Source organism: Excalfactoria chinensis, chromosome 16 (assembly GCF_039878825.1).
Source record: "Excalfactoria chinensis isolate bCotChi1 chromosome 16, bCotChi1.hap2, whole genome shotgun sequence".
Classification (NCBI taxonomy): Eukaryota; Metazoa; Chordata; class Aves; order Galliformes; family Phasianidae; genus Excalfactoria; species Excalfactoria chinensis.
Window position 1 is genome coordinate 2746867 of NC_092840.1, and position 19015 is coordinate 2765881.

General features: G+C 46.5%; 1 protein-coding gene across 5 annotated transcripts in view; it reads right to left on the reverse strand.

Moving 5' to 3' along the window:
- The window catches only part of TAOK3 (TAO kinase 3), a 66950-nt gene that overhangs the window by 13057 nt on the left and 34878 nt on the right, over positions 1-19015 (reverse strand). For all 5 annotated transcript variants that reach the window (XM_072350850.1, XM_072350854.1, XM_072350851.1 and 2 more), the window contains exons 9-14: positions 18737-18828; positions 16510-16603; positions 15059-15140; positions 10254-10421; positions 7407-7613; positions 197-331 (exon numbers count right to left, since the gene is read on the reverse strand). In XM_072350850.1, coding sequence (XP_072206951.1) covers positions 197-331; positions 7407-7613; positions 10254-10421; positions 15059-15140; positions 16510-16603; positions 18737-18828 — 778 coding nt within the window. The remainder of the gene's footprint in view (positions 1-196; positions 332-7406; positions 7614-10253; positions 10422-15058; positions 15141-16509; positions 16604-18736; positions 18829-19015) is intronic.

Sequence of the window (19015 nt, forward strand, 5' to 3'; positions counted from 1 at the left end):
CACACAGCCAAAATACCAGCCGGTGCAGCACCGAGTTGCTATGCCAACGGAAAGGGGGAAAAATATATATATATATAGAGAGAGAAAGAACATAACAACAACAACAAAATATAGGAATAATAAGAAGAAAAAGGATTCTTGACCCCTTCCCAGAGAGACGGGGAGATGCAGAGGAGCAGGGGAGGGGGCTGCTTACCAAAGACGCTGATTTGATCGTGGCAAAGCGCTCTCGGTTCCGGTAGTGGAGGGCCTGATTCTGCACCGACTGGGTAGGCCGCACCTCAGGCCTGCGATCCCTGTGGCCCACCTCATCCCTTATAAATACATGATCCTGCAGAAATGGATAAAAACAAGGAGAAAGTCCAGCTGTGCTCTTTCCTCGGCGGCTGCCTCTCTCTCAGCCCTCTCTCTGCACAAGCACGGCTGTTTGAAATGCATAGTTTAGCTCTCTGCTAGCCCCTGCAGCTCCCACGGTACGAAATGAATAAGCAACACATTGCAGCTCCGGCTCGGCGTGTCAGCTGATCGCTAGCGGGATGCCTCCTCAATCCCTGCCAGGGTTGGCTTTGGCTTTTTTTTTTTCCTTGTTTTTTTTTTTTTTTTTCCTTTTTTTTTGGTGGGGGGGGATGTTTTTTTGTTTGTTTTTTTTTTGTTGTTTTTTTTTTGTTGTTGTTTTTAAACCTCCAGCATTACATAGGAAAAAAAAAAATCAAATCAAATCAAAAGCAAAGGCAATATGCAGAGTGAGTCGGGGCTCCTCAAAAAGGTTGGCCGAAAGCACCGCAGCCCAGCGATCCCTCGAGAAACGTGACTCCCATCTCTATCGCATTCGGGACGCCTCATTCATTCCCCTGGCAGCTCCGGGTTGTGTCCCGCGGTCGCTGCCTGCGCCCGCATCCCGGCCGTGCTGCCGGCCCCGCCGTCACTCAGGGATCCTGCTTTCCAGTCATGATCCCGCACGCTTCTAGCACTTTCTCTCCACAGCCCACAAAGGATTTTTTTTTTTTCCCTAATTTTTTTTATTTTTTTTTATTTTTTTTCCCCCCCTTTAAAGCAACAGCTCACAGGTTTTAGCACCAATGCTTTCCCATGCAGCTCCCTCCTGGCTTGCTGGCAAACACCCAGGCTCCTTGCCGAGGTGTGGGGCAGGGCGCATGGTTTTGGGTATGCACCCCAACCACAAGCACAGGCAGCCAGCAGCCCTCGTGCCCGCAGCCACCACCACATCCCACTGGGTCACCAGCACGGGCTTGGTATGGCCATAACCAACTTGAGAGAGTCTTCCTGAACGCCATCAGGTTTCCAGCTGGCATGGGTGCAAAGGAAGGAGTCGCTCACTTCTACAGCCCCACAGCAGAGGCACGTATCCTCTGTATGGAGCACAGTTATGGCAGCAGTGACCTGTGGGCTGTGCAGGTGTCTGGGGTGACTGCACCTCTCTGCTGCCTGCCGTCCCATTGCCAAGCAGCCCATCCACACTGGCACTTTCACCCTGGCACTGCTGTCATACTGCTGCTTCTCTCCCACACCAGAGGTTTGTTTCCCCAGTGCTCTGCCACTTCTAGATTGGACCTGCACAAATTTGACCACTTTCATAGAATCATAGAACCGTTAAGGTTGGAAAGATCACCAAGATCAACTGGTCCAACCCCAGCCCATGTCTGTGACTGCTCCAGGCCACTCAGTGCAATAGATGCCCTTTCCTTGAACACCTCCATGGACAGGGAGCTCCAACTCCCTGGGCAGCCTATTGCCAATGCATCACTACACTCAGAGAACAAATTGTTCCTAATATCCACCCTTTTTCCACCCCCGGTGCAACATGATTCCACCACCTCCCACCCTATCACAGTAACTTGGGTGCAGACGCTGACCCTCACCTCACCACAACCTCCTTCCAGGCACTTATAAGGAGCAGTGAGGTTTCCCCTGAGCTCCTGCTCTCCAGATAAACCATCCCATACTCCATTCCCTTGCCTTGGCAGGGGGATCAACAGCCGAAACCATCACTGCATCACAGCTACGGCAGCTCCTCTGTTTATAGGGACATTTCTTCCACAGCAGTAGTGAATCTATGCAGAGGGTAATAAGCAGTTGCAATTTCTTTTAACTTTTGTTATCCTTACACGGGGCTTTTTGTTGCACATCCTCAGCAGGAGAAGACAACATTACAGAAGGTCCATTACTGGCAATGGGGCTGATCTTAGTTTTTCAATGTGTGCAAGTTCAAATGACGGAGAGGGTGCTCCCAGACTTCCATGTTGTGGTGAGGAAGCTAAGTCTGAGACTGTTACAGTCACCAAAAAAAGCAGTGATTAAACATTTATACTTCAACAGCATCACTCAGTTGAGACTCATGGGTTCACCGGAAGGGTACCAATGCCACAACTCCTACAGCTCTGCCACAGCATCGCCCAGCAAGAAGGTGTAAGGACTGAAACACAATCCCAGGGCTGTATTTGAGGCTGACTGGCTGCTAACATCACCACCTCTTGGTCTGATACTCCTGCTGCCACATTGGGAGCCTGCAGCTCCAGTTCAGCTGAGCAGAGCAGCAGCCCTGCAGGGATGGACCTGACTGACCCAGGGCTCTCAGAGCTCCTGCAAGCATCGCCATGTGCACATGTGGTTCTGAAGCAGGCCAGGGCAAGAGGAACAGAGACAGCAACCACCAAGTGACACTGGAGTTACCTGTATGCTAAATAAAGCTCAATAAAAACCCTGTCCTAAAGATCCATACAAGATTTAGATGTCTTAACTGAAGAGATCCAGAAGGTTGGATGAGATCTTAGCGCTCTTTTCCGACCTTAAATCTATGATTCTAAGAACACGAGAGCTACAAGAGCTCTGCTGGAGCTACAAAACTGAGGTGGCAACAGGCCAAACCTTACCCATGGTTATACACCCATGGTCTGCAGCAACACAGGTTCCTAAGGTCTCCTACAGCAATACACCAGTCACTCAGCTGTCTCCCTTCTCTCCATTACATTCATACGCTAGGGTGAATGCAAGGATTGCAACCAAGAAAGAAGCAAATCGCTGCTCAGATGGCTTGGCCAAGGCCAGTCCCTGGAGTGAGAATCTCATTTTTAACTCCAGATCCCTGTGCTGGTTCCACCACCAGACGTCTTTTCATCCTCCTCACTGAACAGCAGGTCTTACAGTCTCTGCCCCAACACTAGAACATCTCCCTAACTCACCTGCTGTTGTGTTATGGATATTCTGGGTAGGCTCCTTCCAAGTAATTACACTGACCTGATCATTTGGGTTTGCTCCAAGATGCAGATTGTTTTGAGTAACGCTGGGCGCTGACACCCAAGGTCAGTTGGATGGGGCTCTGAGCACCCGATCAGCTGCGGGTGCCCCCGACCCACTGCAGGGTGTTGGACCAGACGGCCTTTCAAGGCCCCTTCCACCTCAAACAGTCCTACGATTCAATGAAAACAGATCCATTTCTGTCATGAGGCCTCCTGTGTGAATAGAAGACTTGCTCAGAACAAGCAAGCTACAGAAGCAAATAGAAAACCCAGTAGGTACATTGGAGTTGATTTTTTCCCTACTGATGAATCAATGAGAATTTTGCCTTGGATTTTAATCACAACAAAACTGGGGAGGCAGATCTATAAACTGCATTCGGTGTTTACGTTCTTTTCATATATTACTGTGCTGCGGCTCTTGCACTGGCTAAACATTCAACATAAGTGCAAAACACAGAGAAAGGAGTCCCACTGTCATCACAGCCGATTCAGAAACACCTCCTCTACATCAAACTGATCACACCGGGGCAGCCTGAAGTGGAAACAACCCAACTTGCACCCCAGGACTGTTGGCCCGCGTGTTGCACCTTCAGTTTTGCGCACCAAAGAGATACCTTCACAAAGGCTTCACACAAGAGGAACCTCTACTTGAGGAGGACTTCCAGCCTCCTAGGCAAACAGGAGAGGGTATTTTTGAGCCATAGAAAGGACTTGCAGGCAACTGCAGAGCAATACATACAACTGCAGCAAATCCTTCTAAGGATTCAAAGGAGCATCATCGTTCACTTTAATACACGGCACTAAATGCCTCAACCATCTGCAGAGAGGTTTAAGCATCAAGAGTCTCTGCAGAATCGGCTCCGTGCCTCTGACCTGCATGACACAGCCCCAGAAGGTACATGTGGCCATCACTGCCCGCACCCACAGGCCAAACCTCACATCTGTAAGTCAGTGCACCCAACAGCCTGTACATCTCCTAAAGCAACAGAGACTCCGGAGTTCAACTGGTTTTCCTCTCACCCTTGCATTCTGAACTCTGTATCTGAAGCCACATCCGGGCTTGCACTCTACAGTTCTCAACCTGAAGTTGCTGAAGGAACAACTGGGTTAGACTCCATCTCCTTTTGGGAACAAGAGAGTGTGTCCACCTCTAACATAACGGAGGTACACAGCCACAAAGCTTTCTTTAAGGAAGAGGCTGGAAAACCAGAACTCTTACATTGATCAGACTGAGCCCTGCATGAGGGACGTAACCAGGAAAGGGGAAAGGCAATGCTCCTAGCAGAACAGCCCAGCTGGATATCTGAAAATCCTATGAAGAAACTGCTTTGATGAGGGGACCCTATTGAGGAAAGCCTTGGATCCCAAGGAAGGCCCAGGATCCCAGGAAGGGAGGATGCAGAACTTGCAGCCCAAGCAGCAAACATTAACAGAATATTTTTTTTACCCCAGCAATTTAGGATACAACTATGAACTCAATTGTATAAAGAGTGACACAGTCAGTTAGGGATGGCCATCATTACTTTTTTCTTTTCAAGTCATTATTCTTCCAATCTATGGGTTTCACTCTGATGACAAATAGGAGCGACCTTCGTTCCAAGCAGGAGCTCAGAAAGGCGGAGGAGCAAAGCGCTGCCCCAATGGTTCTGCCTGCTGGAAGGAGTGAGGATGTGTCCTCTTCCCATGGAGGATCCATCACAAACACTTGGGTGCTGCTTAATGCAGAGCAGCATCTTGGCTGCCGGGAGCCAGCATACAGTTAGCGGGTCTCACCTGAACACGCTGGAGCTGCGGTGCAATGAAATCCAAAGGCCTCTGACACCCCGAGCTCTGAGAAACACTAACAGCTCAGGCAGTGCAGCCATCATGGGCATGTGCTCACGGTCTGGTACATCTGGAGGTCGTTAATTAACACATTTGTGGAACACCATAATTTCACCAAGCATTTTGATTTGACCCATGTCAAAACAATCCAGCACATGACCCTATGGCCACATGAGGCAGATAGCTGGCTAATTATGTTCATCTGTATTTTCTTTTTTAGCCTTTAAAGGCTGATCAAATGCAAAACAAAAGCTTCATTTAAGCTTGAACCCTTAGGTTCTCTGGATTTGGTTTGTGATTAAACTCTGGTAGTGTAATTGAGCTCAACTGAACCTGCTTCTCAACTGGTAGAACAACTTGCTTGCATCCACTTAACCAGGTTACAGAACTAGTTAGAGCAAACATGGATTGAAGGGTTTCTTTACCCCAAATTAGGAATTTTATCTTGAAAACAGAATGGGATGTATGTGTGTATAAGCTCCAGCAAACACAATGTTGCAATTACAGTCTTTATACAGGTATTACTACATATATAATATGCAGACAAAGCAGTTTTTCATTTAAAATCGCATTCCTCAAAATAAGAGAACTTTATAAAAGGCATTTAAAGTTGCATATTCAGAGTGGCAATGTCCTGCCACACGTATTCCAAATGCACTGCATGCACGTGGACAGCAGAAGGTAACACCTGCCAACTGCACTCACATCTGCACCTGTGCAAGGTGCCCGTTGTGAACTGCTTCATAAGGACCATCAGCAAAGCTCTGATGTTTGTGCTTCCAAAACTACCCTAAAACATAAGCTGGAGGTGACCCACAGGTGAGTTCTTTCATACTCCCTCCCCAAAAGGTATGTAAGCAATCCTGTTCTTCCATACCATGTAACAGAACATCCAGGTGGTACCGTAATCGTGTTTGTTCACAGTGCTGTGCTACACACACTGTGCAACCAAGGGACTGAGTGAGGGGAAGCTCTCTCCCTTCCAGTGCAAAATGAAGGAACGATATGAAAGCAAGCAGCACTCTGCTTCCTCAACACATGTCATTTAGACCTGATGGAAGGGGTTCGCCCTTTGTTTTCATCAACTGTAATGACACCGATCCATCAGCGATATTACAGCGTATTATTGTGCAAATCGATCTCTCGCGCTTGTTTTAACACATACATAAATACAACTGCTTGGCAACGTGAAGTCAAAACACGGTCCTGAAATGTGCACAAAATGAAGAGAAGCTTCAACTAGAATCCCCCCAGTACAGAAAATCAGTCGTGCCATTCTTCATTCAAGGCTCCTGGAGCGGCTTTTTGTTCCTAACACCATCTCCCCTTCAAGGAGCTGTTGCAAATGTAACCCTCTGAAACAAACCCAGCTTATCTTCCAGTGTATGTAAACGTACAAGGCAACCTTTTGTTGGAGACAAGACTACTCGAGAGCTTCCTTGTACAAACACCTCCGCGTTCAACCACACAAATACTGCATTTCAGGAGGAAGAAACTTGCCTGCAAAGCACTTAGTTAAAACTAGGCTTTGCCATACAAGGGGGAAATTCATACTTTCGTTGCTGCTGTAACACTTTGGCTCTGTTGGCAAGAAGCGTATAAATGCATTGAGAACCCTTTGAAAAAGCAGTCACACAAAAGCTACATCTTACTGCCCAATAGTGAGCAGCAATACTGTGGCCAAAATAGTTTCTGTTCGGCCCATCTCAGATTAGATGCTGTGTTGGACAGGGCTGGACAACTTCAGTCTGCTACCTCGCACTAAGAAAACAAACAGGCAACAGATCACAACGTGCAGCAAAAGAGCAGAAAAGCATAGAGTGGAATTTGACTCATAACGTACCTCGTGGGAAGGGTCCAATGTCCTGCACACTTCCACTTCTCATGAGGGAAATCCAAGTGCAAGCAGATTTTAATCACACACTGTGACTGGTAAACGGTTAGCTCAGCTGCTGTGACCATCCCATAGAACACAGTACAGGCATTCACGAGGAAACAAGGACTGGGGTCACAAAGCAGAGATGAAGGGGTGCACATGCAGGGCTGGGTGAGGAGGCATGCAGTAAGTTTGTAGGAGCCCTGCCTAGCCACTGACAGCACTACCCTTCGTTAGCAGTCTCTTTATTTGCAGCTTCTCTACACACCGCTCAGCAGCTACAGAACGAACACAGAACTTGACTCCGGCAAGCCCAGCACCAGCTCCTGCACTCAGCAGATGGCTCGGCACAAGAACACGGCACATTGCTCATGGGGCCCTATGCAGGCGAGCCAATGTGAGTGATAGCAGGGACCGCAGGAAGCTATGGAGAGCACTAGAGGACATACCTTCTTCTGAACAACGGAGGAAGTGGAATTAATTGTGCTCTCGTCACTATGCATCATGACCAGTTCAGGGCTGCTCTCATCCAGGACCTCCTGCATGCTGCTCACACTGCTGCTCTGACTGCCTGTGCTCACAGACATGCTTGGGATGGAATGGTTGCTGCCCAGACTGTCCATCTTCCTACTCAGGTTTGATCCGTGCTCACTGTCCTACAAAACAAGGGGCATCAGTTACAAACACTGCAGAGGATCACCTGCCCAACAGGTGACTGCAGTGCCCAAGGTTGGTTTTAAAGGCAGCTCTGCTGAGTTAAAGGCTTTTTGCCCAGTATTTTGGCAGCTTCCTTTCTCAGAGCTGCACAGGTTATGAAATGCTGCACAGAGGGCAGTGAGCTTTTGCCTCTTCCCCTGCAATCCTCACACACCAGGCAGGGGCCAGGCCAGCTTTGTCCACATCTCAGCAGGTCTGGGCATGGCTCTGGTTTGAATAGGACGCACCCAGGGGTAAGTGCATTGGTGGTGAAAGGAATCCTACAGCTGAGGAAGGAACAAACGTTCAAGTTTGCATTAAAACAACGTTTCTGAGTTTGGGGTATGGCACAGCACATCTGGTGAGTCAGAACAGGCGTAAGATGACGAATCCACTTGTTGTGATTAGGTAACTATCTCAGAGTGCTTCACAGGTCGGTGGATTTAACCTCCCTGTCCCTAACAGTCAGCAATTCTATTCTTTCCAGCTAAGAAAAGCCTCCCATCCTGTATTTCCAGCCAAGATGAACTCTTATGTAACCTTCGTTCACCTTTAAACACCTGACTCAGAAGAATCTGTATTATTATAGTGATTAAAGCTATTGTAATCTGCTTAGACATACTTAGATAATTATTCCTCACACAGGACATGGTTTTTTTTCTTCTACGCTGGCACACCAGAAGGCAGCATCTTCTTCTTTGGGTTTTATATGAGCTCAGTAATCCCAGAGCATGAGCTTAATCTGGACTGACTCGGAGAATTACAGAGTCCCTTGTAATAAACTAACGAGACTGAAGACGCTTGCAAGGAGTTCACAGCGAGGACTGAGAGCCCTGAAGAGCCTTCAGCTCCTGCTCTGAAATAGCTCTGATTCACCCACACGAGTGGCCGCACTGCACCCTGCTGCTTCTCGCCTCCCAAACGAGCCTGGGGAGAATCATGCTTCAAATCAAGGGACAGTGAACTCATTTTGTTGGAAACTGCAAGAAAGGAGTTTGACAGACTTGTATTTGACTGTGTGATTATCTTTAAGCAATCAGCAGATCATTCGGAGCCTGCATCAAAGCACCCAGCAGCCAAAATACACGGGAAAAGGAAAACGTTTCCAGGATGCTCACACAGAGTCACCACAGAAATAACATCTGAGATGGGAACGTGTCTAACTAATAAACACATACTCACAGAAGGGCAGAGATGAGATTGCATTTGCAACCTTAACACTGACTTCCTGACTCGAATACTTTCCAGGTAATCTCGATTTCCTTGCAAAAGGCCTGAGGAAAGCATTAGTATCATTGGGAGTGTTAGAAAGGGGATTTGCAATATGCCTTGCACCGAGAAAGTCCAGGGCAGAAAGAGGAAGCAACTTGTGGCATTCTCAGCTTCTGTTAACCACTTCAGAAACCGAAGCAAGTGCTGTGTTTTACTGCAGTCATTCCTCTTGTGTGTGAAACATGACATCCTTGGTGGTTTGCAAGCTCAGTGGTAAAACCCAGTACAGAGCATGCGGTGCACATGCAGAGTGTGAGCTTCATTAGAAGCGTTAAGTCCTGGAGACACACTTTTCTATCCTTCTTAGGAACGTGGGCAGGAAGGACAGAGGAAGGTGCATCTCAGTCTGTGCTGGCACAACTCAGCTGTGGAGCCTGGATCTGCTGCTGCCCCTTCCCCAAAGTGAAGGTCAATATAAACATCAGTCTCTTCTTCCTGTATAGACTCCTACCTGACAGCCAGGTTCTCCCACTGCTTAAACCAAAGCACAAGACTAGCTTGAAAAGAGTACTTGACATATGCAAGCCTCAAAGCCAAGTCCCCAAATATATGTTGGACTTCGGCATCTCATTGCACGTGATCTTGCTATAATGCAAAGGAAAAGGAATGCACAACAATTTCCCTATCATTTTTGTGGTTGAGAACCGGGTGTGGATTTCTTTAGCCAAGTGCCTCCACCAAATGACGTTAATTTCCATCTAATCTCATCAATTGAAAAATGACTGGTTTCCCTCTCTAAGCCACAGTTACTGTCAGTTATCACACACTGATGAAGTGGGTGGTTCATTACAAGATTTCAACTGCAGCTGGATTTTATCTTTAATCTTTCTTTCTTTAATATTAAAGAATTAGAAAAGAAAAAAAAAAAAAAGCCTCACTAATTTGGCGATTTGCTTTTCAGCTCATGATAAATTCACTGTAAAGTAATGAGCCTACGGTAATGGAAAAAAAATATAACATCAATCAAGCAGTCTTGATTTTGCTATGAGAATGAACAGCTCAGACCATCACTAGGCTCTCCTTTGCACAGCCTCCGGGTTATCCTTTTCATCACAGAGGATCTCCCTCCAAACGAGTTTCTTCCCCACAGAAAGGCCAAAGTTGTTGTTTTGGCCAATAAGTGCACATCTAACATCCAGCAATGGCTGCTAATGCTCATCATCCTCTCCTAGCTCTGCTGATTCAGCTGATACTCAGTTGGTATTCCAACCAGATGGCTCACATCTGCATTGTGGGTGCTCTTGTTCTGCCCCTTAAAGACAGGAACATCTCCCACATGCCCTGAAATCAATTAGAACAGAGCAAATGGGGTAATGAAACCAACGTACCTCCTCCTCCTCTTGAGACTCGGTCAGAGGGCCGTTCCGCGTCTCTTGGAAAAGGATTTTCTTCATTTTCCGGTACTGAAGGTTGTCCAGCTCTCGTACTGCATCTTTTGTCCTTTGTATGAGGTCTATGAGGACTCTTGGTGGTCGATCTCGGCGAACAAAATCATGCTGAATTCAAGGAAACAAAACACATGGTCTCAGACACGACACTGATCTACAAACAGGGGCTACCTGACACAGCAGCTCACACTCAGTCACTAGTGATGCCTGTCACAAAAGGCTCCAAACACACTCGGCACTGATTGCACCACAACACACAACCAAGGGGATCACTCTGCCCCACGTGAGGCTCAAAGCGTAGGCTGAAAAACGCTTTGTTCCAAAGCCAGAGGAACTGCTTCAGCACAGACCAGGACCAAACACAGAGAAATGAGCCAGAGATCACTTTGCTACTGGAAACTCATGAGCGCGTATGCATCAGTGGCAGGAGATGCAGGGTGGTGGATGGAGAGGCCTGAGACCCTTCGGACTCACTTTTGGGACCAGGGTCAGGTTGTTTTTCTGGGCTCTCATCTAACAGAGCTGCTTCTTTTCTTCTTCAGCCCCTTCACTTTAAGGTGAAGATGGTGCCACTTCAAACCTTGCAAAGGCACAGGGTCTTCAGAATGAGCCAAATGAATAAAGAACAAAGAGGAAACAATCCTGATTACAGAAGATTGCCTGCAAAGAGTTACCCTGAAGCTGACCTATTCCAATTCAAATCAAAGCAGGAAGATGAGTGCAAGGTTTATTTATTCTCAAAGCATTTCTTGCCAACTCCTGCTAAGGATGTATGAGAAGCGCAGGTTTTAAGTGCAGACAATAAATCGTTTAATGGATTTTAAGCACGTGATTAAAGGCTCTTCTCTGACTTATCAGCCATGTTCTCCTGCACTGTACAGCTGCCAATGGGGCATGAAAGCCTGGCAGCTTTCTGATCCATCCTCTAAGTAAGGCAGGCAGCCTAAGCATACGCTTGCCAATGTTCCGCATGGGACCACCACCATCAGGTGTGCTGCTTCATGCATACCATAGGAGATACAGCATCACACCTGCCTGCCCAGCCCCTGGGCCACAGCTGGCCAACCCCAGGAGGTGCATCTCTGCCATCCCTCAGACTCCAGGACCAGAACACCCGAGTGGAGCTCAGCAACAGGCACGCAAACACCGGCCTTCCTTAAGGCAGAAGTCTTGAATACAAAGAAGTTGAAAGGATGTGAAGATTTTCTTTTAATGACTTGTAAATAAGCAAAGAAAGAATCATGCCACAGGCTTAGTTCTTCTTTTTAATTGAATTCAAACCGGAGCGCATCTGAGTTTTGTTAATGGAGAACGCACATCCCTTCAGTATCAACTCCTTGTAACTAAAAATTCCACACACCACTTCAAACAGAAGAAAGCAATTCACTTCTGCTCCTCTGCGCGGATCCGCACCACTTATTTCTCTGTAAGAAGTGACAACGTGCAGCTTATTTATGATTAGAAAAAGGTAACCTCACTGCAGGTAAACGTTACAAAGCAGTAATGCACTTGGAGCAATAATCCCAACCTTTAGCTCTTTCTATCTGTCTGCTGTGCACTTGTTTATGCACGTCCTTTAACTCCGCAAATACTGAATGGGAAGCGATGTGCTTCATAGCTAAGACACATGAGTATTAAGAACAAGCCCTCTATGGCAGATGCAGAGGAACAAAACCAAACAAGCAGTAGACCTGCAGGAGGAGGACACAACCCTAGATGCTCAGCTGCATGTAACGGCTGTCTAAATTGGATGGATAAGATGCAGTTGCTGCTCTGCGAGGTACTGCACAGCTTGGTAAGAAGCCATGGCTGAAAGGATGTCATTTGGTCACTTCCTTCAAATCATAAGGAGAAAAGCCAATGGGCTCCAGAAGAAGAAGAGATTAATGCAAAGGTGAGCAGTGAAGTTGGCTGTTAGGTTGGTAACCATCAGACTGCCACACATGCTGAGCAAAATAACACACGTGTTAAAAGCAGGTTAAATCTCTGCTGCTTATTTTGAAAGGGAAAATATTAGCCAGATGGGTTTTACTCTCCTTTTTCTTGCCCAGGGTGGTAAACAGAACACATTCCTGAGCTCCTCTTACCATTCAGATCCCTTTAAGAAAACGTGGCTGCGAAGATTTTCCTGTTTACTGTATGCAAGCAGAAAACCCTCCCCCCAAACCAAGCTGTTGGATGTGCAATCTGACAGGCTTTAGGGAGGAGACGCTTCCTGCAGGAGGGAACATCTGGGGGACTGCTCTGAAAGTGGAAAATCCAAGAAAAAGAGGGAATATGCATAACTGAAGAATGACACCTCAGCTCCAATTGTTTGCACAGACTCCAACGTACAGTACTCATGAAATCATATCCTTCAATGAACTTGCACTATTCCTAGAGAGCAGAAAGGCTGCCAATCCACATGAATGAATCACTCCGAAACCCACAACATAAACCTATTAGCTGGTCAAGGGATTGTCGGGGTGCTGCAAGCGGAGCTGGAGAACAAAACACTGGGTAAGTGGCACGACACAAACAGATGACAGGGAAACACACCGGGTGCTGAGGAGGGAGTGAAAACAAGCTCCTTTGTCAGCATGTACCTAGAAAGTGAAGGCGTGAGGGTTAAATACTCTATATGGCCCAGGCTTAAAGCAAAGACTGAAGCGAGTGCAGAGCCAGCTATTCAGCAACGGCTGCACGATTCCCATTTCTCACTTTGAGAACCAAGAGATTCAGAAATATCCATGAGAATGCATTTGACTGAGCCGAAAAAGCAACGAGAGAAGCCATAAAACAAAGGCTGAATGGTAGCCTTAGAACAAAAATCAGCATGAAAAGGCTGTCAGGTAGACACAGAGCAGCAATCTAACCTACTGTGGAAATTAAGCAGAACACCCGGAGGAGCTAACAATTCCTCTGCTCAAATATTTAAGGAAAAACTGAGTCCTGTTTACCTGGTGTGGAACAGCAGCATGCCATGCAGTTCTCACCAGCAGCTATGCACGGCAACCAGAGGAATAGCAGGGCCACTCATCAGTGTTCAAGAAAGGAAATGCTTAAAAAAGAGCAGCTTGATGGAGAAGGGGCTGGACAGGACTACACACATCCCTACCAGCGAAAGGAAGGTTGCCCTTAAATATTCCCAAAGCCTTTGGAATGATAAATGGTTTGGGGAGAAGTAAAAGCTGATGGATTCAGAAACAGTGATGGGTGAGCGGTTCCCTGCCAGGACCCTGACAGACTCAGGACACATCAGTCCCAGCACAGGTCCTGCTCCATACACTCAGAGCAATGACAAGCCTGCACAAAGCACTTCCCAAAACAGAAGTTCTAACTGTTTGGGTTCAGTATGGAAACTATGGAAGGGATCTAAGTGACTTGTGGTTGTTCACAACAGGAGGGAAGTTAACTTAGGCCTAACCCGTGAGTGCTGTTTTTATCCTAACTTTTAAGCATGGTGCTCGGATGGAGACAGGGAACATTGTAAGATGTTAATCAATCAACAAGAACTGCTCAGGGTCCATCTGAGATAAAGAAATGACCATAAAATGGAAATCAGAATACAGAAATACAACCCTGCACAAACGGAGAAGTTGAAAAGTGTATTGGCTGGAAATCCACACTAGAAAATAAGATGCAGCACGTGTTTGTAAGTAATAATATGAGGAGAGATGGGCAGGAGGCACCAACCAGTACATGTGCTGAGATCTCTGAACAAGGCACCAGCCAACGCAGCCCAAGCCCTGCTGGTGCAGCACGGGCAGCAGGCCATCACACATACGTTAGTGCCAGAAATGCCTGTCCAGTCTGGACAAAAACAACCCCCATATAAGATGAGAAAAGCCCAAAGGAATGATTTCCATGGCCAGAGCAAAAAGAAAGAGCTTGAACTGCCAAAGGGCAGCAAATAGATTGGAAAGGTATGGACAAATAAGGAATGGATCACGTTGAAATTACCATTACATGAGGAAAAAAGGTTGAGGTAACCTTCCTGCAGCACACTGGCAAAGGACGAGACGGGATGTCAGGACACACCGTGCATCAGCTGCGCTCTGATCAGCCCATCTCTTTAACACTCACATTTCTTTAAATAATCAGCACAATATCATTAAGGTCCTTATCCTCTGATCTCATGGAAGAGAATTCTCAAGGTATTTCCAAGGTGTGCCCATGCAGCTCATAGAGGATACTGAAGGTCTGGGTTTTGGGTGGCAATTCAAATGGCTTTTCAGGTTTTCTTGTTGATTCCACAGAGAGCGCCTGTAGCACTGCAGGCCTTAAACCTGACTGAAACTGCACCCAGAAAAGTAACGCTTTTCTTAGTAAGAATTTGATGGGAGATTTTAGGAAGGTGAATGCAGAGAAAAGGCAAAGAATTTCCAACCTTTAGGGATGGGGAGAAACTCAGCCTCGTACCACCACCACCAAGGGCAAGGCTTCTGCAAATCTTTCACTTCACAGCAATTAAACACATTTGGTCCCATCAATGTGTAAAATGCAGCCTTATCGCAGCAGGTATAAAGAGAATTCCAGATTCAACCCATGGCAAGCAGGACTGCAGTGACCAGTAAGCACATGTATCCCTTAACATTTAAAGGCACTTTAGATGAAACCCCAAAACACCTCCAATACAGACAAGAGCAAAAGCGACAGTGTTTTGGTAAGGGTAACTATTTGTGCACCATCGTTAGAATCGCTTTGGGGTTAAACAAACAACTTTTTTTCCCCCCCAAATTTCTGAAAGGGAGTTGAAAATTTACCCGCAGTAGATCTGCTGATGATGGCCTTTCCTGAGGTATTTTCTGTAAGCAGTAATCGACAAATCCCCTGAAGGAGTCTGACCTGTAAATTGAAGGAGAAGTTCAAATTGAAAGATAAGCTTAAGATCTGAAATAGGCACATCCCGACTGCTTTGTCCTCAAGCTCTGGGGCACAAAAGTCAACTGTGCTTCTCCAAAGTCTATGCTGATCCCACCAGTTCTCTCAGCAATCCAACACTGTGGATACAAACATGGACAAACCATTAACCTCAACCACAAGACGAAAACCAAACAAGAGCTCTGTGTTCCAGCCTCTGTTTTCAGCATTATTTCAACTACTTCCAATCAGATGACACAGAAATCTGCATCATCTCTAGAGATGCACTCGTTAAGCTTGCTGATGGAACGACCCGGCTTGTAGATGCTTCCCACCACTTGCAACACTGACTCAGGAAAGCATCTCGGTGCAAGCTTAACTCAACAAAACTTCAAGCTGTGTGTGAGTTTGTATTACAGCCTGCAAGAAGAACACTAGCTTTCCTGGGTGCCCACTAAACCCAAAAGAAAATGCACCTGGCTTGCTCCTTGGCACGGAGAGCAAACAGGTGACATAAACAGTCTGCAATCAAGAGTACGGATTCTTGCACTGTATTCAAAAGTCTTTTCTATTCTGCACAGAAGGATCTGAGTATCGGTGTGGAGATATGAGACCAATTTTGTTGAACCTTGAAAACTGGCCAAAGGACAGACGAGGAGATAAGGAAACTGATTTGGAGCGGCTTTGATAAAATGATCGGCAATGAAATAATGATGCTACTTCAGTGCCTAAAAGTAACAGGGGGAATTTCACACCTCCCCAGGAGCTATTGTTCTCAGCCATCTGCAGAGCCTGCCAAGCATCATTCCATGGCTACATTCCACTCCTGAGTCAACAGAGCAGGACACCAAGTAATGCCTTTACTCTCAGGCCATTAACAAGACGCTGTTGTATTAAAGCTTCGATTCTGGAACAAGAGCCTATAGCATGGGGAGCAGTGACTGGGCACAGAGCTCTGTGGACTTCTGAAATTACTCACCAAAAAAAAAGAAGATATCTAATTACCTCAGTAGCATCTCCCCTTCCTTCCTCCGCATTCCTGCTGCACTACAATGCTAACAGTTCTTCTGTCAGAGCTCTTTTGCAGCTGGAAACACTGGTGATGCTGAGCTGAGGCTGGCTTAGCGCATCCAAGAATATTTTAATTCCTGCTGCATCTACAGCCCCGTAATTAACACCTCCACACGTTTAGATTGTAGCACAGCCAAAGTGACAGAAGGTCAAAACTGAGCCTGCCTACATGGCAGCATTATGCAGGAACACAGTCAAACCACTCTGCTGCTACAGATGCTTTTCTTGTCAGACTTGAGCCATGCACAGCAAAAAAAAACCCACCTGGTAATTGCTGTCTTACCATTCGTTTGACTGTAAGGTAGGGGAATCGTTCTGGGCTATGTGATATAAGGCACTCATTGCATTCATGTTGAAAAGCGGAGGCTTCCTTTCGGCTAGAAAGAGAAGAGAAAGGTGTGATAAGGCAGTCTGGAAAGAAAAGGGAAAAGATATGGAAATATGAGCAGAGTACTACTGTTAAATCAATAGCTCATTACTGCTGTCATCACATTTAGGCCAATTATTTTAGTCTTCTGGGTTAGCCAGGGACAACCACTCCAGGAAAGCTGTTACTCACTTGTAGATGGGATAATGAAATCCAAAGGACAGGATGCAAATCACAAGGAAGAGTTTCCAATACATTTTAGGTTAACCGCAACATTCCACACCTGATCTGCTACGGTAAAATCAGGAGCTGCCCAAAAAGGGGCTCAGGCATACAGCATGCTTAAGAAAAGAGTCGCTGCCCCTTTCCTCTGTCAATGGCTGCCCCCTGTGCCAGATGTGCCCGTAGCTCCTCCTCACCCAACTTATTCCCACCCCAAGAGGACACAGCCCAGCAGCTCCCCAGCAACACAGCAGACTTCACCCCCAAACTGGGAAGAGCCCATCTGCCCTGCTGTTGGGTTGTGCCAGTCACCCGGCAATGCCAGCAGTTTTAAAGTTCATCTCAGGTCAGATGGGAGCAATCACTTGTCGTGCAGCACGCACACAAAACACTGCACTTTCTTGTCTTTAAGCACTACCTCCAGCTACGCAAGAAACTGAGACATCAGTATGCACAGAAAGCCAAGTGGTGCTCATTGAGAGATCTCTGCCCCTTCAGACCAACTCCATGCTCAGATATGGAATCATGCACGGCTCTCATCTTAATAGTTCTTGACTGAAGAGTTGCACACAAATTCTACTATAAAAACTGAATGCCTGCATAGGGAGCACGGGATCTATTCAGCCACTGGGATCTCCTCCTTGAGGAGCACGTGCAGTGTCAATATCCAAACTCAAAGTGCACCAACCTGCTCTGTACACCTGCTATCCCATCTACCTCTCCTTCAGGCAGTACCCGTGTGCACCCTCTGCCCCTTGCAGTGCAAACCCTTTCCATCCTATGCACAGAACCCATCCACATTGATTCACATCCCGAACTTTTAGGTGAGACTGAAGATTCATTTATTTCCCAGATTGGGGAAATAACAGGAAGGGTTGAAAGCTACATGCAGGCCTCAACTAACACAAATTTCTTAGGACATTGATGCCCTTGGCATAATAGTTGCTCCAACCTTCCCAAAACCACACACAGAAGAACAGACGACAGGCCGTAGTTCCCTCTTCTCTAGGAGCAATAATAAAAATAGCAGCACTTTGTTCCATAGCAGAACAGCAGGGGACAAATCATATAAAGCAGGAAGAGATGTATCTAAGAGCTCAGCAGAAATGCTGCAAGTTTGCTTCTCTCTCATTCCAACTCATGGAGTACTTTTTTCACTTGCATTTGTGTTTGGTCACACATTTCTTGTGAGCTACACTAAACCTCCCTGTACAAACGACTGGCTGGTGTCTGTTATGCATCTTCCCACAGCAGCATTTAATCAGTCTATAAGTATTTAGAATTCCTATATAAAAACTGTCTTAAGGTGCAGCAATTTGAACACAGAATATCACTTCCACTGTTCTTAGCAATGCCTTGAGCCGATGAGTCTGGTATTACTCATAAACACAGCTGCTACTTTCAGCTTTTCCTAACACACGGAGTGAGCACGGGGCAATGAGTTGTGCTTGGCAAACACCTTCAGTCCCTAAGACTGGCCATGTCTTCAATGATGAGCTCAGGACACACTTGTGCCAGATTCAAGCATCAATCTGAACAACTGAACATTATTCCACCTACTTAAGCCAGGCTTCATTCAGTGACAACCAGGATTGCTCAGGCTGAGCTCCATAGGCATAACAATCCTGGCTGTCACTGAATGAAGCCTGGCTATGGTACCCTTAGAAGAAGCATTGGTTTGGAAACTGAAAAATAGTTTAGCAGCGCCTGGAAAGGGGCTCAATATTCACCAAACAGCCCTGTAAAGCACAGTCTCTGTCTTCCTTGAATTTCTTATCCAAACAAGTCAAACCATTATCTGGTACCTTTGGTGCATGCTGCTTTACATCCAGAACAAAATGTTATCTAGAACAAAGTACAAGACTACAGCCCTCTCATGGTCATGGCGGTTATTCATTTCAGTTGCAAAGCATTTACTCACCTAACTCTATACACGTGATCCCAAGAGACCAGACATCCACCTTCCCATCATACTGTCCTTCGTCCATAGCCAGGATCACCTCTGGTGCCATCCTACCAACCACAATGCAAAACAAACAGGTCAGAAGATACAAACAGTGACTCCCAGCACACAGCTTAAAAATGAGATGGCTCCATCAGCTTCAACAGCACAGCAGACCAGAGCTTGAAGAGTCAGCAGGGAGCTGAGTAAAACCACGCTGAAACAAAACAGTGCTTGATGAAGCTTCTTGCCAAACAG